At 38.9% G+C, this 26,341-nt stretch overlaps 1 protein-coding gene across 4 annotated transcripts in view; it reads left to right on the top strand.

Moving 5' to 3' along the window:
- The first annotated feature begins 268 nt into the window (after window positions 1-268).
- Window positions 269-26,341, top strand: part of plekhh1 (pleckstrin homology domain containing, family H (with MyTH4 domain) member 1) — a 204,724-nt gene continuing 178,651 nt past the window's right edge. Inside the window, exons 1-3 of one of the 4 annotated variants that reach the window (XM_057859463.1) lie at window positions 269-388; window positions 811-857; window positions 5,570-5,703. In XM_057859463.1, coding sequence (XP_057715446.1) covers window positions 827-857; window positions 5,570-5,703 — 165 coding nt within the window. In that variant the 5' untranslated portion in view covers window positions 269-388; window positions 811-826. Of the gene's footprint in view, window positions 389-810; window positions 858-5,568; window positions 5,704-8,619; window positions 8,719-26,341 lie in introns of those variants that run through there. The other 3 variants (XM_057859464.1, XM_057859467.1, XM_057859465.1) reach the window with 3 other exon arrangements.

Below are 26,341 nucleotides of genomic sequence, written 5' to 3'. Positions count from 1 at the left end.
CATCATTGGAAAGCTTAAAATCTCAATTTTCTGGGGGAAGAACAATTTTGAAAAGGGCATTTTAAAAAAAAAATAAATAAAATAAACAGCAAAACACTATCTGGAGGTGAGAGCACGCGAGAGCAGAATTACAGACGCCATGACTTTAATGATATATATATATATATATATATAATTTAAAAAAATATATATACGAGTATATAATTTGCTAGGCGTTACTAATTAGTTTGTCCACGCGGAGGTGCCGTACTGCCGATTGCGTTTCCCTTTTCTGGCCTACTTCCCGTGAATATTTTTTTTTTTACACGACCAAACTTGTTTGCCAAGCTCCAAGTCGCGCATTTCTTGCGTATTTCAGATGTCAAGTAAGCCAAGGAGCAACTATAAAGTGAGTAAAGTGTTAACTATAAAGTGAGTAAAGTGTTAAATAAAACCCCGTACTCGGCGAAAATAATGAATTTATGGTGGGCTTTAGTTGTTGTTGACTCTTGTGTGGGGAGCCTGCCACAGAGTTTATCCTCCCCCATCAGCCACTAGAGTACTCTGTAATTAATTTACTTTTAATTGCTGGACTCTTAACATCACTGTAGGGACTTTCCAGCCAAGCCAGCGGCGGTTAACTCCTTTCCAACTACTATACTTTGCATTCTCTCACCTTACCACCAAACTTAAGAACTACGTATTCGTATTGCCATCCTTTGAAAAGCATGAAATCTGAAGTCATCAATTTTTGAGTCAAAAGTTTCAGTTGTGTTTTTTGTTTTCAAGAAAAATCTTATATAAACGTAACATATTTTTGCCTCACTGCAGGAATTTTTCGGCCCTGATGACATATGACACGGATGCCGTTCCATCAGGTATGAGAACCTGATACATGAGTGAGGTCACGTTCGTCAACCACATTCACACAAAAACACTTCTATTAAAAGATACCTAGGTTGTGGGCGAAACCTACTCAAATCCACCGTGGTCTCTCATCTTCCTCCCCCACCACTGTGACAAAGCAGCCAGCGGCCATGTGCACAGTCAATGTCAGGTTTCGGTTACAGCACAGAAAAAGAGAGGGAAGAGGAGGAGGTGAAGGGATGTCACAGTGGTGGGGGGGATGGGTGTTGGATTAAGGGGGGTGTTTCTGACTACGCAGTACTGCCTTGGGGAAGTGAGCAACAAGAGGTTGGGTGGCGCTGGTGGGCAAAACATTCTCTTTCCTTGCTGATACACTTGAGCCGTGCAAGGGCCAAGGAGAGCTTTGTGGACTTTTGTTGTTTTACCCTTGTCCCCTTCCAAAATTCTTCCCTGATTTACCTCAGACGAACAAATTCAAATGCAGAATTAATTAATAAAATTTTCCTAAGGTAAAAACTTTGTTTGCGAAGTACTGTGTGATATGCATGAGTATGTGCAAAATTGAGAGAAGTGGTCACATTGTGTTGATATTATCACAGTTGTTGTAATGCAGTAGTTCCAAATTAGTACACCAAACCACAGATGCAATTCGTACAAAAAATCAATGTGTAAAGGGGAAAAAACAAAGCAAAAAATGAATTTTACACAAAACAACACAACAGACTGAAATTTAAAACGTTACTGTCAATGGTTATGACTTCTGCTATTGCTTTCCAAGTTAGAAAATGCTTCTCTAATATCATTTTCAATCCCAAAATCTGTTCCTTTTCTTTGCCCGGATTTAAACATCTCTCCCAGTTTTTATTTTGCATGGATTGTCCACGGAAAACTGAAGATATGATCCTTGTAATTTCATAGTAAGTATGTAGGAACTATTCACTATTCAAACTAGGAACTATTTTCTCCACTAGTGGGCACTCGGGCTCTTTGGATGAGTAATGCTTCATTTCTCCTTTTTTTTCTCTCGACGGAATTCAATGATTTAAATTTTTTTTTTTTTAACGTATTTAGTGGGTTATTGTACAGTTTGACTATAACAGCAGTTCATACAGATAAGTTTGTGATGAAAAAAAAAATAATTTTTTAAAAAAACAAACAAAAATAAGCAGTCATTCACAATGTTACTCATTACTCATTAGTATTCTTTTTACTGGATATTTTTTACTTGTACTTGAGTACATATTTTGGATGACTACTTATACTTTTGCTTGAGTAATATTATTTTGATGTAACACTACTCTATCCACCTCTGACGTTAACTGCCAAATAGATTAGCGCGGGAAAAAAACTTCACACAAAATAAGACAAGTCTTAACATGATAAATCCCAGTCTACAACATTACTGTGCAGTTATTTGAAGAAATTGTGGTATTTACACTGCCAGTTAAGTCGGATACACGCCAAAGTCGTGAATGGTATTCTCCTTTTGGAATGCAAAATGACGGTCGTTAAGATGCCTTGCAGAGAGGCCTCTGTCCGAGTCGCTAGGCCCGAACCGTCCCTCATTAATATTCTTTTCACTTGTAAAAAGGTAGTAGAGCTGCTTCAACAGCCAAAAGAGGCTGTGTTTTTGTAATTTGTTGGAGGCAAACTCATTGAGTCTCTTTGGAATGGATGAAAGGACAGCATTGTATGTGGTGGATTGACAGTGTTGTAAGCCACCTCTTCTTTTTTGAGATGGATTATTATAATTGTTATAACATATATATATATTTTTTATAACATTAGGTCTTTATTTTCATACTATTACAACTTCACTTTTGGAATATCTCTCCATTTTCTCAAGTTTTTATAATGTTCTTGTTCTTGGAAAGAAAATATGACTATTCTCGTGGTGTTACAATGTTATTGTAACAATACTAAGACTATTGTAAAAAAAAAAAAAAAAAACTTTTTAAAGACATCTTGTTGGGAACATTCTTCAATTTAGCAGACTTCTTTTGTAGTTTTGCAACCTATTTCTCAAAAAAATACAATTTTAACCTTGTGCTAAATGTTCCTTTATATTATGTAATAACTGGTAATTCACAAAATCGTACTGCTTTGTAAGCGAAAGGTAAACTGGCTCGCTGTAAGCGTGTATGTGCGCGAAAGCATGTGTGTGAACTTCAACATCGGAAAAGTGTTTTAGGAGCGGGTCTGGAGTGTTTTCGCAGACGACAGACTTGCTGGAAATCGCGTCTGCACTTCAAAGGCCCGTTTTCCCATTGAAGGAGCGGAGTCCCGCCCATTTGAAACACCAGCGCCACTCACTATTGGCACCATTTGTACTGAGAACCCATAACACAGTCACGTCTACCACCCCCCTCACGTAGCAACAAGTAAACTTTACCCTTAGGCTCATTGTTGGACTTTTCGCGCCCAAAAACAGAAAAAGTTGCATTATTTTTTTGCTGTATTCTTGATGTGACCAAAATGAAGGTTTTCTAAAATCTGTTTTTTTTCATGTTATGCTGCTGAAGTTGGGTAAAATTTGAAAAAGGAAATGCGTAATATTCTGAGAAAATATTCTAGAGAAATTCTAGTTTTTTCAAGAAAAAAGTAATGACGAGATAAGGCATGTGCCGGTATGAGACTCTGACAGTACGAATATCACGTTTTCATGGTATCACAGTATTACAATTACAGCTCTAAAATGTGTTACTTAAATATATAGGTTAAAAAAAAACTGGATTTGTATTTTTCAGAACATATTAGCAAATTGGAACATAAGTATAATGTTAAGTTAAAATAAGTAAATAAAATAACTGAAATATTCTAAATAAAAAAAAAATCTAGTTCTTTAGGTGAGCCTAAACCCACAGCTCAACATTATTACCATCAGAACAAAAATCATTGAATTATTTTCCATAAAAAGCATGTGTGTATGACTCGCTCAATCCAGCCTCAATCATGTTTACACAGGGGCGCTGGAAGTCACTCAGAGCAGGGGGTGCTGAGGATCTTATTTTGTTTTTCCCATCCAAAAACAGCCGTTTTGGTCCAAAAAATGCTTGCGCTTTTTTACCAGACAAGGCGTGCACAATGGCAGTACACACGCATGCTGGATAGTTTACTTACTACTACTAGGCTACTACAAAGACAGCGTTCTATTTGTGTGTGTGTGTTTTTGTATTGCAAATAAAAGCGCCCTTGTATTATAATGAAGATCCCCGCAGCTAGACGGTGCAATGATACACAAATACATTTGAAAACTAAAAGGTCCAATAAGCCTCGGTTTAACACCCACTTTTCACAACACTCAAATAAATTGCACACGAATATCCAACAGCGCTCTGCACGGCGGCAACTCAACAGCAACAACAAACAATAATATGGCTACAATTCAAGCTATTTGAGGTTCTCCATATTCTAAATGTGCAGCTAAGTTTTCTTCGCTGGGCACTATTGGAAACTATCATTATCATCTTCATTTTCGGCCTCAAATTGAAGTATAGAAAATTTAGCTGTTTTTTTTTTACAGAAGAAAATCGCTATTTCGTCTTTGCGACATGTTAACGCCTCCTCTGTCAACAGTTAATTTTTCCGTTCAAAAAGCGTCTTATCCAACGTGACCTGGTAGCAAGCGAGGTATCAAGGTAGTGACCTTGTTAACAGAAAAACTTTTTTAACATGTTTATTAAATCACCAAAGATAGATCCGCTATTGTTTCAATATGTTTTATTTATTGATTTATTAAAAAAAAAAATCTACCAAAGCACTTTTTTTCTCCCCAGCACCAGGGGGTGCTGCAGCATCCTCAGCACCCCACTTCCCTCGCCACTGTGTTTACATTTTACACACACTCTTTCTCAACACAGTTGCCAGAGAGAGAAAAACCACCACGCTTTACCATTGGTAGACACACTAAACACGCTGCAGTTAACTCACGCAGCTGGTTGGAAACGTTCATGACAGTGTTTACTCACCTTTAATTTTGTATAAATGCAAAATCATACTGGAGGTATTGCCTCCTCGGGAGCCACCTTCCGCAAACATGTTTTACATGTCGGATGGCCCTCCTCCTGTAAGCTGCAGGCGTATTCCCATACCAGTGATTTTGTTTTCTTCAAAGGGGGAAAAGTTCAGGAGTTTCACCTCCTCCAGCCATCGTGTAGCACGGCTGACTCACTGACACTGAGCTGGTTGGAGAGGGTTGACCCTTGCAGCTGCAAGCGAGGGACTTATCCCTGCATTTTTGGGACATAATAAACAGCTAAAATTGTAGGGACTGTATGACGGAAAATTTTTGCTGTTTTGAAACCGTGACATTTTCATACCTCGGTACACCTTGAAACCGGTAACTTGCACATATTTAGACGAGATAAAATTTGTCGGAAAATATCTTTTCACAAGACTTCAAAGTCAAAAATTGACAGAAATACATGCATTTGTTTTCAAATTAGGAAAGGCAGAATATTTAGGCAATCAAATTTAAATTTTCCTCAACTGTGGCCAGCTTCAGATCCCGTTAAGAGGGTTTATCAGGCAGTACTGCATGTAAAGTTGGGTAAATGTGGAAAAGTACAACGACAGAACCTTTGCATGTTTTTGACCTTTTGTTCTTGTTTACTCCACCGTGTCTTGTTGTATTTTCTCAATACTGTGTGACTCCCTCCCGAGGATTCGGAGGAGGCACCTGTTTCCTGACAAAAAAGAAAAAAATCCGCCATCTCTCTTTAAGGGATTGCGTCAGAAGTCCTTCTCTTTGTGAAGATGGCCCTTTTCCAATATCCCACTGACGCACAACAACAAGCAGCGCGTTTAGACTTGAACAAAATCCGTCAACTCCGTGGCAAATTGATCTGCGAGATGCCGGTAGGCAAAACGTATTAGGATTGATGACTGATGTCATTAATGATAAAACACCCTATTAGATTACTCACCAAGGAGTGTCAAAACCACAGTGAAAAGACGTTTTTGACATTTTGCGATAAACTTGTACATTCATGAATTCTGATTATCACATGAAAAAAGATCAAAGTTGATCCTTATATTACAAAAATGGACATTATGACAAAAAGTCCTCACTTAATAAATTTCAAAATTCTGATAAAAAATCTACTTTTTTTAACACATTTTACCCCTCTAAAAAATGTAATTTGCACTTTAATTCGTCTTTGAAAATTCCAACTTATGTAATTTTTTAAAATTTTTAAAAAAATTTTTTTTATTGTTTGAACATATGTATGTGAAAAATTCTAACAATGTTGTACAATATTTCATACTTTGAAAAGCTTTTGAAAATTTGTGTAATTTGTGTAATGTAAAAAAAAGAAGTACCGTATTTTTCGGACAATAAGTCGCACCAGCCATAAAATGCCCAACGAAGAGGAAAAAAACATATAAGTCGCACCGGAGTATAAGTCGCATTTTTTGGGGAAATTTACTTTATAAAATCCAACACATAGAACAGTCATGTCATCTTGAAAGACAATTTAAAATAAAAATACAATAGAGAACAACATGCTGAATAAGTGTACTGTATGGTAATGTTACATGATGCACGAACAACGAAATGCGAATGTACTGTCCTCTCCAGGACGCTACGGCTCGGTCCTGGCTATTTAGCGAGCTAAACACCCAAATGACGATGCTGGATGTCCGTATAATTTGCTGACTTTATTTTGGCCGTCATTATGGCACAATCATTTGAAGAGTGAAACTAAAAATAGAAATAATACAAATCAATTTCGTCCTTGATACCAAACAGGTTCGCGTCAACGTAAATAAATGATAATTAGCTGTGATTACAGCAATGACACAAACTGTTATCATGTATTCGCTAGCATTAGCACATCGTTCAAACAACCACATAACTAAGGCTAGGTTAAACCTACATGTCTTAATGCACAAATCCGATTTTTTAGCATATCTGTTTTTTTGGTATGCCTGTTCAGACTGCCTTTGTCTTTTGAGACCATTCAAGTATTACGCATGCGCACTATTTCTCAGTCCGACACGCGCTGAGCGAGACGACCCGCATGCGCAGAAGCATCAAAACAAATGACCACACATGCTGGCTGTCATCCGTCATTCCAGGGATATCATATTTTGCTTTTTAAAAAAAAGAGGACACAAATAACAGACATAAATAATCCCCGTCTAGGCTTATATTCAAAGTATATGGATCGATAGCATGCACGCACTGTCCGTGCATGTCACACACACATACGGGCAGTTTGCCCCGACTCTCGGCTGTGTAAGCAATGTTGAAATATTGCTCATATAAAGCAGAGAGAAAACCGATCATTCTCAGGCTTATCCTCAACCCATTTTTATTTTTTTTTTTTATGACTGTTGTCTAGTCCGACCCTTCCTAAAAGGCTGTGTTCAAGGCAAGCTAGGCGCTAATAACGCACAGCTGCACCGCTACCGTAGCGTCTCTCTCGCGTTTTGATGACGTAATTGCTGCATGAATTCCGATTTGAGAGACTGGACAGTACAGACCGCCGCGACAGTCTGGAAAAATGTGGCCCAGATCGGATTTGAACCACATACGAAAGTGACCCAGATCGGATTTGAAATGGTCCAGTTCTATGCGACTTGTCACGTTCAGACCGTCAAGTTAATGCCTCACTCGAGTCGGAAAAACACAAAAAAATCGGATTCGTGCATTAAGACCTGTAGTATGAACGTAGTCTAAGTGTCCGATCGCGGGTGGAAAACACACAACAAAAATAGAAAAGATGATACACACAGGCGTTGCCTCTGTATGGATATTTTACTAGCAAAAACAATGAACGTAGATTCGCAGCTGTGTTTTTCTCTCTCTGTCTCTCGCCCACTCGCTCAGACGCAGCGTAGCTGTCGTCTTCTTCTGCCGTGTGAGCGCTCTTCTTCCCGTAAACAAGTGCGAATGCGCCCCCCACTTGGGCGTGAAAGCGCCACAAACTAAAAGCATGCATTTCAATATAAAAAAGTCAATAATACAATTAAACACAAATTGCCAAAGGCAGAACGCGAACGTGGCCATAGCTATTAAGAATTATTCCGAGTATTTGATACACTGCCAATGGGAAAACCCATTGGCAGTGTATCAAATACTTGTTCTCCCCACTGTAGCTATAGCAAAAAGAACATCGTAACAAGTTTACCAAACCATCAGTGTCACTCCAAACACCAAAATAACATGTGAAATATAATAATGTGTTAATAATTTCACACATAAGTCGCTCCTGAGTATATGTCTCACCCCCAGGCAAACTATGAACAAAACTACGACCTATAGTCCGAAAAATACGGTAACTAGTCTTCAGTGCTTCACTATTTTTTTTTTTTTTTTTGTACGTTTTCTGTAATGTTATTTATTTAACAATCTATCAGTGTTTCTTGCCATGTATGAGACTGAACACGGGTTATGGCTACAGTCAAAAACACGTAATTAATGTGTTTTTCATAGCCTTTAAGATTTTCTGGAGCATGGCATCAATTTGACACGCTAATCGGACTCACTCTCGCCATCCAGATTTGTCTTTTTATATAGCGTGATGCTTCATGAACTCACTGCCCTTCAGATTTCAGCCCAGCAAAATCCATCTTTTGCTGCATATTTGGCCAAGTCATATTGTACTGAGCAGCATGGATAGTGTTGTGTTGTTTGCAGTTATCTAGCATTGGCTCAGTAACCGCTTGGTTTCAATCCGACCTCCTGCGATTTGAGAGGAGGGCTTGGCTTTACGGCGTTGATAAATGATGGGAGTGGAATGACAGGGTTTTTATCTTTTTAAGCAGTAGATGAAAGAAGCACACAGGCGGAAGCCGTGGGGGGCTGAAGGAGAAACAACTGGCTGTCCTTGCGCCCAACGGTCAACGGATGGCAGCTCTCTGCTTGTGAGATGTTTTCTGTTTACACTAAGGATGGGAATTTCAAATAATTTCGCTGTCTACTAGTGTCAGTTTTTATTTGCGACGAGTTTACCAGTCAAAAAGCAAGAAAACTTGCGATTTCATACACATATTAAATAAAAAGTTTAAAATGCTAATGTTTTGTGTATTTGTGCCATTTTAGCCCAAACATTCAGGATAAGTTGTTTAGATGAATTGGGGCTGCAGCTATCGAATATTTAAGTAATCGAGTATTCGGCTGAAAATTTTATAGATTAAACGAGTAATTGGATAAAACATTTGTTTTTTAGGTAAAGAGCAATTATAAATATACATGAGAAAAAAAAACATTTCACCTGATATTGAACCATTTTCAGATTATCAATGTCTTTGTTTTCGATGTATATTGTAGAAAACAGCCAACAATTGCATCTCAGATGTGACTAGAAAAAACCCCAACATCAACAAATTCACGGCTTTCACTCAAAAAACATCTAGATCTAATAAAAAAAAAACTAAAACCTTACCTAAAATGTCAATATGCTTGATAACACACGTCACTTAAAAGTTGTTTTTCCCAAGTGTTTCAATTGAATTTCCATTTGTGTCAAGCTATTTTTAAGTTCTAGTTAAGTTTTAAATTAGTCTAAATTGTAAGTCCTGATAGGATTTTGAGTTTTTGCAGTGTTCAAAATAATTGAATGATGCCTGCTGTATTGGAGCACTTTAGGCACCAGTGCTACTAGGTGTTTTATTCTGCAATGACTATTGAGCTAAAACTGACAGTTAGCTTTACTATATTTTTACTTTACACCCTCATTACTCTAAAGCGCTGTGTTTTTACAGATTAAATAAAGCATGTATGTAAGACACGTTAGCCACGCATCGACAGTGGTCATAATTAATAAAAACCTAGCCCTCTGCAGGGCTAACGTTGCGTTAGCAAGGTACAGTAACGTTAATCTTATTTATTAGCGCTGACAAGTCTACTGCTTTAAAATGGCGGCTGTTTACTAACGGCGGCAAGTCTGTCATTTCGCTTGCCTGGTACACCAGACTCACCGCTGTTTCAGCGATTGAGTCTGGCCACCATTCAGCGGATACAATTTCCAGGGCGGAGCAAGCCACAGCAAACAGACAGCGGAGTGGACCAATCATCGACGGGCAGACGTGATGTTAGTAAAACGACGAGGGCAGGACGAGGGACTTGCGCGCGGAAGTAAACATACGAGGAGAGTGGAGTTTATTCAACATGGCGAGCGTGAGACAGACTGTTGTCAATGACTCGTGTCGATGTGTTTTTGGTAATTTAAAACAGATTTTACCTTGGATTGGAACATATTCTCGGCTTTCCTGTTCACCATTTGTGTTGTTGTGAAGACGACTTCCGACGCGCAAGAGTGACGTTGCTCGTTAAGAACACGTCAGGCAAATAAACGAATCTGATTTGTCAATTGATTTTTTTACCTGCTCGAGAGGCCGTTAATGGGCTGGTTCCCAGACTTTTCTCTCAGTGTTTGAAAAATACAGGGAGAACAGTCTGGCCGTGCCAGGCAATCATTTCGCATCTAGTACTATATACATCTGTTAATGCTGCCGAGTCTGTCATGTTGCATCTAGTTCCATATACATGTGATATCTATCTGCTACCACCATAGCATCATGCGGGCGTAGTTTGTGGAAACGTTGTCATAGTTTGTAGCGGCTGTCTGCTGCAATCAGGTAGTATTGCTTCTTCCTCTACAGACGTGACGTTAGCCTGTTGTCCCGCATTAAAAGTAGTCCGCGCTAAATGTGATGCTTAGAGCTGGCAAAATTAAATGATTCCTCGAGGCGAATACAATTACTCCGATCAATTTTTTAAACTCGAGTTACTCGAGTATTCGTTTCAGCTCTAATGTAAATTCCATGGATCCAACAAAAACTGACTGAATAAAATTAAACAATTGGAAGAGAAATACATTCCTGATATGTTCGCCAAAACTTGCCCAAACTTTGTGTCCCTGTCCCCTCCTGTGTGTGTGGAGGGGGCCATTTATCTCCTTGGCTGCTCAGCCTGTTTACAAGTAGGCAGAGGAGCGAAGACCAAAGCCCCTTTCAGATTTATAACCCGCTAAATTACCGTGTAATGTGACGCGGGATTTACCTGTGTCATGGCTTTCAGACATGGGGAGATGTACCGGGAATTTCCCGTGTTGGCGACTCAGCACTCTCTGTCCGTGGAGGGCGAGGGACGGGATTTTATAACATTACGTAATTTTTGGTCGGCATCGGCAACAAAATAAACAACGTCTAAAGATGGACGATGGACTGTCTCTTCCTTGATTCAAAGATTCAGTAGCAAATTATTTTCCTTGTTTCCAGTTTAATTTTGCTATTTTTTCAGTTTGCCATATTGATATTAGCGATGTTTGTTTATTCCTTTTCATCTCACTGTGAAGAAAGAGGAAATGACGATCGGCCCACCATGATATTTACATAATTAGCCTTCTCGCTTTGACTGGGTAATTAACCGGCTGCTTTCATGCATGCCGGGTCCCGGTTAAGTCCCGGACATTATACTAAGACATGACCCGGTTAATGTCTGTGTGGTCTCCGTGTCAACCGACCCGGGAAATTGCTTTCATACATACAGTAAGGGCTACCCATTTAAATCCCGGGATTTTAACCAGAGTTCGTCGTATGTCTGAAATGGGCTCAAGATGCATGATTCTCCGTTTAAATGACTGGTAAAATATGAAATGTTTTAATTATGAGTAAGCGGTGAAAATAATAAACGACTAGTTGCACACATCCCTAGTTGACACACTTTAACAATAAGTCATTATAAGCAATAGCGCCAATGGCAGCCAATGAGTTAATTTATTGAAAAATGTTAAGGCAGTTATAGCAGTGGTAAAGTTGTTCATCTGTTTATTTAGTTTCAATGTTTTAAATTATAATACGCTAAAGTTACTGATAGGATTTCAGAGGAGGGATGTCCCGATAGCATATTTTTGTACCCGAGACCGGGTCACCTGATTTTGAGAATTTGCTGATACCGAGTCCCGATCCGATACTCAAAAAAAAAAAAAAATTCCAAACATGCTCCTGTCCCACCATGCCGCTTTTATAACTTGAATTATTTTTTAACTAGAATAACGTAGAAAAATGCTTGTCTTGATTAAATGCTTCATTGAGTGAGTCCACTCTAATCCACTCACGCTGCTGAGAACAGCCTCTCACTTGCACAATGAGTTGCCACAGCACACTTATGCAAGTTTAACGATGATTGACACAATTGTGCCTTTGCTCGTAGCGCTACCAAGCTTCTCATGCAAGATCAAAGTTACTAACCTGTTAATCGTTATTAGCTTAAGCATACGACTTACTTACATACTTAAATAGCATTATTATGTGAATTAGAATTATATTTTGAGACGATTCGACTATATACAACAATTTAGCAAAGCGCAGATGACAAGAAATTAGTCTTTTAATCTGCCGGTTTGCCACGCCTACCATTATAGGGCTCTAGTGTCGCCAACAGGTGGATGACGTCAGCGGGAGACTGGGCTCATCGGTTTTACTATTCAGCCCATTGAAGGGGAAATATTCAGAATGAGGAAAACGCGACGAACAGAGCCGCAAAATGTCATTGTTTCAGTCTCTCTACTCCAATATTTTTACAGGATATTCTTTTTATCCAAGTATTTTTTCCCAATAGCTAAATAAATGGCATGGTCATGACAAATAACAGTCTTGTGCTAAATGGAATATGAAATAATAAAAATGCACTTATTCAGGACGACATGGCAAAATTACTTAACAATGGTCAAAACTGTCGACTTCACCTTTACTGTCGCACCTCCCGAACGATATTTTATGACACCTAAATCGGACATATGACATATGACAGTGTGATACTGCTGTTAACATATTTCTAGCCTCACGGTAGCCAGTGCTCGAAAATCGTATCTGTGGATTACTGGCGGATTTGTATCTAGTCAATTTATTTATTTATTTATTTATTTTTATTACAACTCTATTAGTATGTCGTCCATGTAAAAAGTTCAATTTTAGAGCTGATCTGTTTCGTCTATCACTGTCAACAGGAAATTGAGTTAATAAAATGAATATATATTTCTACTTGATAAAATTGATGAATCTTTTGATATTTTTTCAATTAATTGATAATTGAGACAAACACACAGTTTGATCAAGAATCATGTCATTATATCAAATTGACTGCAGAAAATATGCAAACGTTATTTATGATTCAGTTACTGTTTTGGTCCTAATAGGTGATATTTTCAATATATATTTTCAAAGTAAACAAACGCTTGCAAATGTCTTATTCTGAAGAAACAACGATAACCAGTCTACTTTAGTAGTAGATTTAAGAAATCTAAGAAAAACAGTTTGTAATTTGGATGGTTTGCAGTTAAACAAGGCTATGAAATTATTTCCTTTATCGATCATCAAAATTTTTATGAATTTTTAAAATACGTCGACAACTTGTTAATTATTTAATACTTATAACACAAAACTTGTAAACATTAAAAAAAAAAAAACATTAAGTAAAACTAGGGCTGTCAAAATTATCGCGTTAACGGGCGTTAATTAATTTTTTAAATTAATCCCGTTAAAATATTTGACGCAATTAACGCACTATGCCCGCTCAGACAGATTTAAATGTCAGTACAGTGAAAGGCCAACTTGTTAATTGGGTTTTATGGAGTTTTTCCGCCCTCTGCTGGCGCTTGGGTGTGACTTGCATATGTTATGTGGCGTAATGTCGCCCTCTGCTGGCGATTCAGTGCAGCGGATTATTTGGGTTTCGGCGCGCTTTTCTGACGTGATTATGGCTACGTTCATACTACAGGTCTTAATGCACGAATCCGATTTTTTCGTCTTTTTCCGACTCGAGTGAGGCATTAACTTGACGGTCTGAACGTGACAAGTCGCATAGAACTGGACCATTTCAAATCTGATCTGGGTCACTTTCGTATGTGGTCTAAATCCGATCTGGGCCACATTTTTCCAGACTGTCGCGGCGGCCTGTACTGTCCAGTCCCGCAAATCGGATTTCATGCAGCATTTACGTCATCAAATAGCGAGAGAGTCGTTACCGTAGCGATGCACCTGTGCGTTATTAGCGCCTAGCTTGCAGTGAACACGGCTTTTGAGGAAGAGCTGAGCTTGACAACAGTCATAAAAAATAAAAATGGGTTGAGGATAAGCCTGAGAATGCTCAGTTTTCTCTCTGTTCCAAGTGAGCAATATTTCAACATTGCCTCCACGGCCGAGAGTCGGGACAAACTGCCCGTATGTGTGTGTGACGTGCACGGACAGTGCGTGCATGCTATCGATCCATATAAACTTTGAATATTTGCTTAAACGGGGATTATTTATGTCTGTTATTTGTGTCCACCTTTTGAAAAGCAAAATATGATATCCCTGGAATGACGGATGACGTCTGTCATTTGTTTTGATGGTTCTGCGCATGCGGGTCTTTTTGCTTAGCGGGTGTCAGACTGCGAATTAGTGCGCATGCGTAATACTTGAACGGTCTCAATGGATAAAGGCAGTCTGAACGGGCACGCCAAAAAAACGGATATGACAAAAAATCGGATTCGTGCATTAAGACCTGTAGTATGAACGTAGCCTAATAGACAGTGCTATTCAGACCAGCTAACGTCCGCATCCAGTATTCAATGGCAGTTCTCATAGCCCCATAACACTGTTTGTGTCTAATACATGCATCGCTTGTGAGTTATATTCCTCCTTTGTTTATATTCATGAGCGTTAGATAGTTATTGATGATGTGTATTTGAATTTGTTCACATATATGGTGAAATGCACTTACATTGTTAGATGCTTGTGAGCTAATTGGCTAGTGCTACTGCTCAAATGGACATGTGTGTGTACATTTTATGTTATTTTGTGATTTATGCAAGTTATTGACACATTGCCTTGTTATTTTCAGTTTTACAAAAATACAAGAAACGTGCTCCTGTCAAAAAGAGATGACTTCAGTAAAGCCCATGCAACTTTGCCACACCGTCTGATTTCTTTTTGGAACTTATGTTCGCTATCTGTCAATTTGTGTACTCACACACATTGAGGACAGAATAGGGCTACTAGTTTATTTTTTGATTGAAAATTTTACAAATTTTATTAAAACAAAAACATTAAGAGGCGTTTTAATATAACATTTTATCCATGGATCACTTTAACAGAATGTTAATAATGTTAATGCCATCTTGTTGATTTATTGTTATAATAAACAAATACAGTCCTTATGTACCGTATGTTGAATGTATATATCCATCTTGTCTTATCTTTCCATTCCAACAATAATTTACAGAAAAATCTGGCATATTTTATAGATGGTTTGAATTGCGATTAATTGCGATTAATTACGATTAATTAATTTTTAAGCTGTACTTAACTCGATTAAAAATTTTAATCGTTTGACAGCCCTAAATAAAACACATTTTTAATGTGTGTTATTTATTTACAAACATTTAAAAAAAAAAAAAAAAAAAACACTGTAAATGGGTAGTTAGCAATTTCATGGGATAAATTAATTTAAAAATGCCATTATCCCAACCGTAACCTAGATGATTAAACAGGAGAAGCAAAAACGAAAAGATTTATAGGATGATAAATAGCCGACGATATCCGAGATTAGACATGCGGGTCAAAGTGACGACGTTTCTCTGACTGGTTGCGTAACGCCAACCCAGTAAATTAGTGGCCCTACGTGACGCACACACACTTATCAACCGCAAACACAAACACTGGCGGCGCGGTCATCTCTAAAGTGCGCCACACCAAATCCCACGTTAGGGAAACCACAAGCTCATTACAGAGCGTCTTAAAGAAGAAATACGGCCTCGCGGAAGATAAAGTAGACTTGGCGGTTAACGGCCTGCTTGATGAATGCGATGCAGTGATATGGATGGAACATTGTCTTCACGCAAACAAGCCGCTCGCGATGGATTAGTTCAGCATTACTTCATCTATTAAAAGTTGTTTATATAACTTCCCCTTTTTTTCCCTAGCATGTGAGCAGCAGAGCATATCTTTTGAAATACTCCGCAGTAAAGTTGAGTGTTCAGCGCCAAATAGGCTGATTTGACACATTTGGCCACAGTGGTGAAGTAATCCATAGGCAAAACATAAAATTATTGGGCAGTTTGGTTTTCACAAACGATGAAAAGCGATGAAATACTCCACTGTGCAATACGCATGTGCCGGTATGAGATTCTGAAGGTAACCTTAGGCCAAACTATCACGGTTTCACGGTTTTGCAATTACAGCTCTAAAATGTGTTACTTTGAGATATCTGAGTTAAAAAAATACAACAACAAAAGAAAAATTTTTTTTCTCCATTGAACAGGATTTTTATTTTTCAAAACATATTGGCAAATTGGAACTTAGTCTGCTAAGTAAAAATAAATTAAAAAATAAAAATGACTGAAATATTCTTAAAAAATGAAAATAAATGCAGTCCTTTAGGTGAGCCTAAACCCACAGCCACAGCTCGGAACAAAAATTATTATTATTATTACACATGCTTTTTCTCAACTAAGACAGTTGCCAGAGAGGAAAAAAACACATTTCACCACCGCTAGACACACTAAACACGCTGGAGTTAACGCTTGTAGCTGGTAGGAAACGTTCATTACCGTGATTACTAACTTTAAATTTGTATAAATGCAAAATCATATGGGAGGTATTGCGTCCTCGGTAGTCACCCTCCGCAAACATGTTTTACATGTCGGTTAGCCTTCCTCCTCTAAGCCGCGGCCGTCTGTAACTTTTCTGTAGCAGAAGTATTCCCATACCAGCGATTTTGTTTTGTGTGATGAGGGAAAAAGTTCAGGAGTTTCACCCCCTCCAGCCATCGTGTGGCACAGCTGACTCACTGACACTGAGCAACAACTGATGGCGGAGTTTTGAGCCCTGCAGCTGCACGCGAGGAATTCTCCGTGCATTTTAGGGACATAAAAAATAGCTAATACCTTAGGGAGGATATGACGGAAAATTTTTGTGGTTTTGGAACCGGGACGTTTTCATACCACGGTATACCTTGAAACCGGTATTCGGCACATGTCTACTGTGCATCCACATTATTGAACATCATTCAAGGCCAACCTTCCCGGTTCAAAGGATCGGATTTCACTTGCAGGCAACTCTGGTTGATTTTGGAGGTGGGGTGTGGCATAAAATGTTGTTGAACCAAAATCCACGCTAAACTAGGGTTTCCCAAATAGTGTGACAATTTTTAACAAGCTTGCAGTGGAGAAGTGAGGGGTGCACCAACAGTATCTGGCTGTTCGAAGGGAGTGTGCTGTTACTTATTTTATTATTATTTTTTAAAACTTATTCATACCAGGTATTCCCAAAATGTGATGCGTCTACATATAGTTGTATGAAAATCTGAACCTTTTAGAATTTTCTCACATTTCTGCATAAAATGCCCATCAAATGTGATCTGATCTTTGTCAAAATCACACAGATGAAAGTACAGTGTCTGCTTTAACTAAAACCACCCAAACATTTATTGTTTTCATATTTTATTGAGGACAGCAGACAAACAATGACAGATGGGGGGAAAAAATAAGTTAGTGAACCTTCTTCCTATGAAGACGTAAAAATTTTTACCAAACATTTTACAATTAGGTGTGTGCCCAATCACTGATGAGTGGTTTAAAGATGCTCCGCCCACTATAAACCTCACACCTGGTAAGAAATGTCTTTATGAGAAGCATTGTCTGATGTGCATCATGGCACGGTTCAAAAGAGCTGTCTGAAGACCTGCGATCAAGGATTGTTGATTTGTTTAAAGCTGGGAAAGGATACAAAAGCATCTCTAAAAGTCTGGATGTTCATCAATTGACAGTCAGAGAAGTTGTCTACAAATAGAGAGAGTTTGGCACTGTTGGTTCTCTCCCAAGTTGTTGCCGTGCACAAAGATGATGGCAAGAGTTCAGCGTAGAATACTCAGAGAGGTAAAAAAGAACCCTAGGGTGTCTCCAAAAAACTTACAGAAATCACTAGCACAGTCCAATATCTATGTGCACACACCAATGGTTTCTTGGGAGGACTCAACAAAGGAAGCCACTGCTGTCTAGAAAAAACATTGTTTCTCGTTAAATGTTCGCAAAAACGGACTTGGACACTCCACAGAAGATTTGGCAAAATATTTTGTGGACTGATGAAACCAAAGTTGAATTGTTTGGGAGTAACACACAACGTCATGTGTGGAGGAAAAATGGAACAGCTCACCAACATCAACACCTCATCCCCACTGTGAAGCATGGTGAAGGGTCATCATGATTTGGGGCTGTTATGCTGCCTCAGTGCCTGGAAAACTTGCAATCATTAATGAAAGAATGAAGTCAAAAGTTTATCTGGATGTTTTGCAGGAAAACCTGAGGCCGTCTGTCAGACAGTTGAAGCTGAAAAGAGGATGGATGCTGCAACAAGAAAATTATCCAAAACACAGAAGTAAAAAAAAACTTCAGAATGGCTTCAGAAGAACAAAATACGCGTTCTTGAGTGGCCAAGTCAAAGTCCAGACTTGAACCCCATTGAAATGCTGTGGCATGACCTAAAGACGGCGATTCATGCCAGACATCCCAGGAATCTGACTGAACTACAGCTGTTTTGTAAAGAAGAATGGGCCAAGATTAGTCCTGATCAATGTGCCAGACTGATCTGCAGCTACAGGAATCGTCTTGTTGAAGTTATTGCTGCCAAAGGGGACCACAGAATACTAAATGTGATGGTTCACTTACGTATTTTCCCCCCTACTGTCATTGTTTGCATACTATTGTCATTAAAATAGGAAAACCTATGACTGTTAGGGTGGTTTTAGTTAAAACAGACACTGTTTGTTCACCTGTGTGATTTTGACAAAGATCAGATCACATTTGATGGTGATTTTATGCAGAAATGTGGGAAATTCCAAAATGTTTAGATACTTTTTCATACCGCTGTAAGGACTAAGTGCTGTCAGTGAATATTCCAAATGCAGCTTTGTCATTCATAACTTGACCATCAACCTATACCTATAAGTTACAACCTTCCTAGGTGGGTTACGGTCAATGTAGAGGTGGCAACGAGGCACGCTGAAAATGTTGCCGAGAGAAATCCAGGGCTTGCAAAGCCCTGCTAGAATGGAAGATGAGTTGTGTAATCCATCAGTGTCAAAAAGATGTGGTGATAATTTTCGTGTAACTCAAATCCAAGAGTGACCACACAAGGCCGCTTGTGAGGCCTTGTGAAAGTCAGAAACAGATGGACAGAGCCGGATTACTTTTAAGGCTGGGAGAATACACTCCACTGTTCCAACGTCACACAAAGCCCATTGATTATCTCCCGTGTGGAGACAGGGACTATCTCGTTTCAGTGTCCACCGCATGGTCCAGACACCTGGACCCATGCTCAGGTCTTGCCAGGTCCCTACGGAGGTACTGTGACAATGTAAAGAACACTTGCATTTGGACCTAGTGGGACTGATCCACCAGTAGCAGTGTTCTTTTGTAATTTGCATTACTGCATCCTTATTTCTTCAATATTACGGATTGCGGTCTGTGAATATCAAATCTGATTCAAGTGATGTCTATTGTATCATGAGTGTTAGCCAAGTAAGTTCCAAGTCCTAAATTTAGCAACTCGAATCAAGTCTTGTGACCCCAATCCCCTAACTGATGAACACTGACATAACCATCGTTTACAGCGTCCCAATGCTCACCCAGTAAGGTAACAAGAGGGGGTGCGGGACAGGCCGGTTTGGAGAGCTTCGTGGGAACGCTGTCGGCAAGAGCGCTCGGCGGTTGACCACTAACAATGCTGCGGCCTCCCGTATGGACAATTAATCGCTGCTGGATCGTTTATCCGTTTCTCTCCCTCACCCCCCACCCCACGTCCTCTGAGGCTAACATGACATGAAGACCACAAGCCAGTACTGTTAAAACAGCAGGCTTTAATGGAGGCAGCTGTGACAAAAACAAAACTAAACAAACGCTCAAATTCAACACATTTCAATCGGTTGGTGGCCTTGTTTATGACATCAGGATTTTTCCTCCTTCAAATTAAGGAAGAGATGGCACCATTCTGATCATTTGCACATGTGCTTATTTTTTGCCCTTCATTGGCTCAAGCAAGTGTTTGACAGTGTATGTTTTGTTGTAGTTTTTGGGGGCCTAGAATAGATTAATGAAATTCAGTTGATTTTTACTATATTGATGGCAAACTCCAGGCACCCTATTGCTGTTCCCCGGTGTCTAAAGGTTCACTAGACTGCTACCAGATGCCCACGTGATCTGGGAAAGTGTGCCGTCTCCTGCTCAGCATAAAACAATCAGGAAAAGAGCAAAAACTACAGCTGGTACATAGCGATCAAGGCTTTGGCTAAGTCATTTCCTCCCTAAAAACGCTTGCACAGTATTTTCCAGGACTGACTTCATCACAGCTTAACTTTGTGGGTTGTGTTTGTTTACAAAACATCAACATAGAGTATGATAGAAGTAAATAATACCTCTGTGATATCATTGCTGCTCCAGCCTTTTGAATCGTTTTGTGTTATTATTTGTCCTAAATCTTTACTAAAATATTCATCAAATCAGAGCAGCGTGTTACCAATGCACAACCAATTCATCAGTGCGCAACAATGACTTTTTTTTTTTTCAGCTTTTGCAACTCCCAAAGCACTAAAACATCTAAACAAAAGAACTTTTTAATTGAGAACAGTCTCATGGCCGGATTACGAGCAGTAACTGAGAGATGAGACCAGTAAACAAATGCTTGAAAAACAGAGACTGCATTTACACTATTGTAAGTTACCATTTGTACAAATATGTCCAAAAAAGACACCAGTTTTCATTTAAAGTCAGTACTCATGTCACACATACAGTATCACACAGTGGTCAAAGACACTGTTTTGTGTGCCACACTCGAATATGGAAACAGTTCTTTCCTCTTGTTAAACACTCTCTGGTTTGGCTTCGCCCTTCTTATGCCATTCTTTTACCTCGTATGTTCTACAAAGGCCAGTAAAAAAAAAATCAATGGCTTTCCCAGAAATGACAGTTTTTATTGTAGCCCCTTCAGCCCAGCCCCTGCTCATAAACAATTGCATGCTTACCAAAGAGTCGACCAGCCCAGAGCCGCGATGCTAAACTGTGGCCAAACAATCCCGTCTTTTTCTTTTATAGCATTTCCCAATGAGTTCGCCTACCCCTAACAACAAAATATTAAAAATCTTCTTGGTGTCCTTGGAAAAATAGCAGGCAGATCCCCTCTGAAATGAAATGCCAAGAAAAACAGGAAGAGGCAAAGCCTAATCTTCAACAGGAGCTAGGTTTAACAGTGGATTATTTACTAATTTATTATAAAAGTGATGTCATCTAAGCCTGTGAAAATGGTAAGCGGATGTCTGCAAAACTAATTGTAAGGTTCTTTGGACATGACAATTTAGTTGTTATCTTTTTTGAAGTCTGGAACTGGAAAACCACATGGCAAATGATCTATTCCCAGTTGTTTAGCTAAAGATAAAGAGTGTATTTAGGCTGACAATATCAATTGTTTTTTTTTTTTTTTTTATTGAGGGGTGGTCGTTCATCATCCACAAATTCTTGCTATGCATCGGGGATTGGTCCCAAACCCCTGCAAATAGCACAGCACGGGTAAACAGTTCATGCAATACTTTCCCTTTATTAAATGTCAACCACCCTCCCCACCTGGTGTTTTACATGCCTGCTGGGAATTCACCTGCTTCAAACTCATAGCGTGCTATATATTCACAGCTATATATAAACACACAAGAATCATGCCGACTGTTATGATGTGATCGGGTAACACAGTGGGGTCAGACAAAGCGATTTAGTGTAGGTGTGGCGCTTCCACCGTGGGCAGCGTTCACGTCGCATGACTTGATGCGTGGCAGCTCATTTAAATACAGACTTCGATTGTGTCTGCGCTTATCAACAAGTTTTTCAAACAACTGAAAACAAAGGGTAAAAGCTAACTGCATGTGAAGCAGTCCCCCTCCAAAACCCTTGGTGGAGGTAATCACTAAAAATTAGGGCTGTCAAACAATTAAAATTTTTAATCGAGTTAAAAATCGTAATTAATCGCAATTCAAACCATCTCTAAAATATGCCATATTTTTCTGTAAATTAGTGTTGGAATGGAAAGATAAGACTGATGTAAACATTCAACATACTGTACATAAGTACTGTATTTGTTTATTATAACAATAAATCCACAAGATGGCATTAACATTATAAACATTCTTTCTGTGAAAGGGATCCACGGATAGAAAGACTTGTACTTCTTAAAAGATAAATGTGAGTAAAAGTTCTAGTAATTTTTATAGTTTGTATAGTGTGACTAAATATTGCCATCTAGTGTATTTGTTGAGCGAAAAAAAATATTTGAATAGAGTTTGACCAAAGTCTGAGTATTATTTTGCATAGCTATTTTGATTGGGAATGCAAGTTCTCTTTGCATTGAGGGCTTTTCTTTTTGTGAACATTATTTTTTTTTTTTTGAGAGAGATAGGAATATTATATTTGTTGTGCTTTCACTAAATGATAACTGTAGTGACTTAACTGTTCTTAACTGCCCAAATACATGATGGGAAGTTGGGCAACCAGGACTGTCAGTGGTGGCTACAAATGGTATATCTTCTCTGCGTTGTGTACGATTCAGGGTGTTAAGAAAAAGATCATCTCTTGTCATTCTTCTCCACATCGCTCGCCACAATAGTTGAAATTGTAGTGGAAGAGATGCCAAAGCTTATACCAATAAATTGTGCTGCTCCAATGATTGCCTGTGTCTACTCCACTCGCTTGTTTCTCCTTTTAGCGCTCAATATACATAAAGTGGCGCAATTGTAGTCTGTTCGCGGCAATGCGTGAGTGGGTCTTTCCGCGCATGCGTTAAATGCTTTAAATATTTTTACGTGATTAATTAAAAAAATTAATTACCGCTCGTTAACGCGATAATTTTGACAGCCCTACTAAAAATTCATACAGGATTAGCAGCAGTGATTTACGAATGGTGAAATACTATGCTCGTAGAATTATAGATGGACCTCAGTCGTGACTCATCTGCGTTGAGGTAACATTGAGGTCTGTTCGTCAACTTGATGGATGATGAAAAGCTCCCATCTTGTTTGTGCAACTCAACACCGGGCATCTGCTGGCCTCCGAACCTCTCCCCTCCATGTTAGACGGCGGGATTAGCTCGACCGTATTAGATAGGGAACAGAATAGCGTACTGGAAAATTACAAACGTCCCTAAACAGTTTTTTTTTTTTTTTTTTTAAATCATGCTATGCCGTCAAGTTAAAATTGGTTCTGGCAGTTGAGGAGTGTCAAGGACATTAAACTGAATCAAATTCACTGTTTTAGCATTACTCGTCACTGAATGGTCAAACATGTTAGAATGTTTGAGAAGACACACCAATTACCAATCATAAAAACTGTTAAGAAATTCAGTGAACAATGGTACACCTATGCAGCAATTTTGCCAAACTGATGATCGAATGACAGTGTTGTGTCCACAAGTTGATGAACATCAATCACCACCCCCATCGACATGTTCATCAACCACCGACCGCACCACTGGCAATATTTTTATTCCAAACTACTGACTGCAACCAGTTTTTGATGAGTTATCAATTGTATGCTCCTTAGAACAGTTCACCAAACTACTTGTCGCTAGGGCTCGGTGATATGGCCCAAAATAACGACCCCCCCCCCCCCCACACACACACACACACATCGTTGGATCTCGATTATTTTCAAACTTGGTTATAATGTGTTTTTTTTTAATCTGGTAATTTTTCTACAGTTGGGTCATATACTTCACTATCAGTTGACAAGTCAGCTCCTACAGACATTGCGCCACGGCTTCCCGTAGGGGGCCGGGCCAGGCAGAGAGTCGTGGCAGCTGTCACTACGATAAACCCAAACACACGCTGCGTTCTAGCGCTGGATTTAGGTGGAAACAGGAAGAAAGTTTCAGTCTACACGAGCAGGCAGGAGTGTCTCAAGAGTGATTTGCTCGAGGATTCAAGGTTATTATTATATAAAAAGCACCATGCATGCACTTTGAAACGTTGTGAAAAAAATGAAATGAATGGAAAAAATTTGCGTAACTTTAGCTTGAAATATTTACATCAAATGAATGGTAACTGCCCGGTTTTTTGCTTTTAACCAAGAATCAAGACTGTTTTACGTTCATATCTATAAAAATTCTGGAATTTATGCATTTATTTACAAGAATTTTCAACTTAAAAATGTCTTTGTTTTGTGATGGCCGCCATTTTGGATTTTGTATCCATACACAGTAGCGTAACTTTACATTCAAATAATCAGGTAATTTTCGCCAACTGCCAGTTTTTTGGCAAAAAAATAGTAATTTAGACATTTCTATGTCTGCACACACACACAAAAAATGGCTTTTACGTGTTTTATTTTGTTTTATATTTATTTTTCAATCTCAAAACGAAACAAATTCAACCTAAATAAGTTGTGATTCTATATTGAAAAATGCTAAATTTGCTTTAGTTGAGTAAAATTAAGATGATTCTGCATGCTCTCCTCAAGTATTAAGTTTCTGATGTGAAAATTAAGTGATTTATTAGCTGTTGAAAACTTATGTCAAAAAAAAAAAAAAAAAGGCGCTATTTCGGGCAAAAACTTATATATGTTAAATATTGCTATTGTTCCTGAAAATATACGTGATTATCTCTGCATTTGGTGATTTTTGTGCATCTAGCGTAAATTCTTGAGAATTTTATAACCATTTTAAGTTTGTTATACTTGTTTAAAAAATAATCGGGATTTTATGAGGGAACGACTTTGAATTTTTTTATGCCACTGTTCATGGAGACTCATTTATGCCTAAGGGAGGTGCCTCTTTTAGTTTTAAGTCGTAAGCGGCTCTGGTTTTGAAAATATTTTAGTATTAAGTTTTTGAAAATAGGCCCCTTATGGAGCGGCCCCGTTTCCCGACAATTGATAGTGAAGTCTATGATAGGGTTAACTATTGTTATATTAGCATTACGTAGGTGTCGCTCAAAAAATGAAATTCTGTATTTTAGTGCTTAATATGTGTAATTTTCTTGGTTGGGTGAGTTTAGCTTTTTAGTTTACCTCACCTGGAGTATAATAACCAATTGACCATCATGAACACTGGACTGTTTCTGAATGATTGTTCAAAAGTTGCCAAATTAGTTAGTTTGCACCTATTCTGCATATGCGTATAGAAGTTGATTAAATAAGACATGGCTGATTAGTACTGTGCGATATCGGAAAAAAAAAAATCACGTTTTGAGACATTCTATATCAGGAAATGGATAAGTTTTATCTCGATATATCATAATATAATAATACATTTTTAATTATTCGGTAAAAAAATTATACAACAATTATGACAGCTTCTCCCCCACGATAATAACTAACCTGTGAATTGTTTATAGAAAGTTTTATAGCGTTTTGTCGATATATATTGTCGCATTGTACAGCACTACGGCTGATGACCATGATCTAAATTTTTTCTCGATCTGTGTTATCAATCTTAAAATCGTCCAACCCTACTGTTTGTACAATTTATTGACAAATTGAATGGCAAACCAGTCACAGTTTCTGCAGTTTCCCAGAGCTTTACTTATTCCAAACTGACCTGAGTGGTGCTAAAAAACTGCTGACAAAGGTGTTAAATGTAATATGTACAGTACATTTATATTCACTGGATGTTATTGTTAGCTTGATCGTTCTCAAGTGTTCTATTTATTTATCCCCTGTGATCACTGGTGCTAATGAACAGCACAGGCTTCCATCCAACTTGACTTTTACAGCAGCAAAATTGGTTTCATTTATATTTTCTGGGCACGCTCACCCACTTTTCCAGAGTACAACACTGGGGCACGAGCGTGGGATCGAAGTTTAAAGTTTGGCAAAGTGCCGTAGGTGTGGTAAAAAAAAAGATACATTGTTCTTTATAACTCATTATGACAAAATCTGCCAAAACATTCGTCGGTTGGTGGACACAAGTGTAAACTTCTTCACTTGTTTTTGAACACAGCTGAGGAAAGAGTGGGGGCGGGGGTTGAGGAGGCGGCGACGGGCCCATGCTGCACCAGTCGGGAGAAAGTGCGGAGTCATGCAGCAGGAATGTTGTGGAGCTGGAAAGAGGCGGGGTTGAGAGGGGGTGGAGGAGGCGGGGGGGATCGTTGGCGTGACTGCCCCATTTTTCACAGCCATAATCAGATCCAGCTGTCAGTGAGAAGGCCCGGAATATGAAGGCCTTCAGAGCTTTGTTGGGGGAGAATATGGATGAAGGATTGAAAGGGGGGGCAGTGGGAATGTTGGCTTTTTCAAAGCCTGGATGAGGGCGCATGGTTTTGGCGATGGATGAGACAAAGAATGGCTTCTTGAGACGCTAATTTCATTGGGTCACATGTGTATCACAGACGCGATGCGAAAATACTTCAGTAAGAAAAAGGAAAGGGATGAACTCGTTCATGTGTGATAATCAGAAAGAAGATGTGAGCCAGGTTCAAGGAAGGATGTTCGTGGAGGGTGTAGCTTCCTGTCCATCCGATGCGCCTTAGACTGAT

Source organism: Corythoichthys intestinalis, chromosome 15 (assembly GCF_030265065.1).
Source record: "Corythoichthys intestinalis isolate RoL2023-P3 chromosome 15, ASM3026506v1, whole genome shotgun sequence".
Taxonomy (NCBI): domain Eukaryota; kingdom Metazoa; phylum Chordata; class Actinopteri; order Syngnathiformes; family Syngnathidae; genus Corythoichthys; species Corythoichthys intestinalis.
This window is presented reverse-complemented; position numbering and strand designations above follow the sequence as displayed.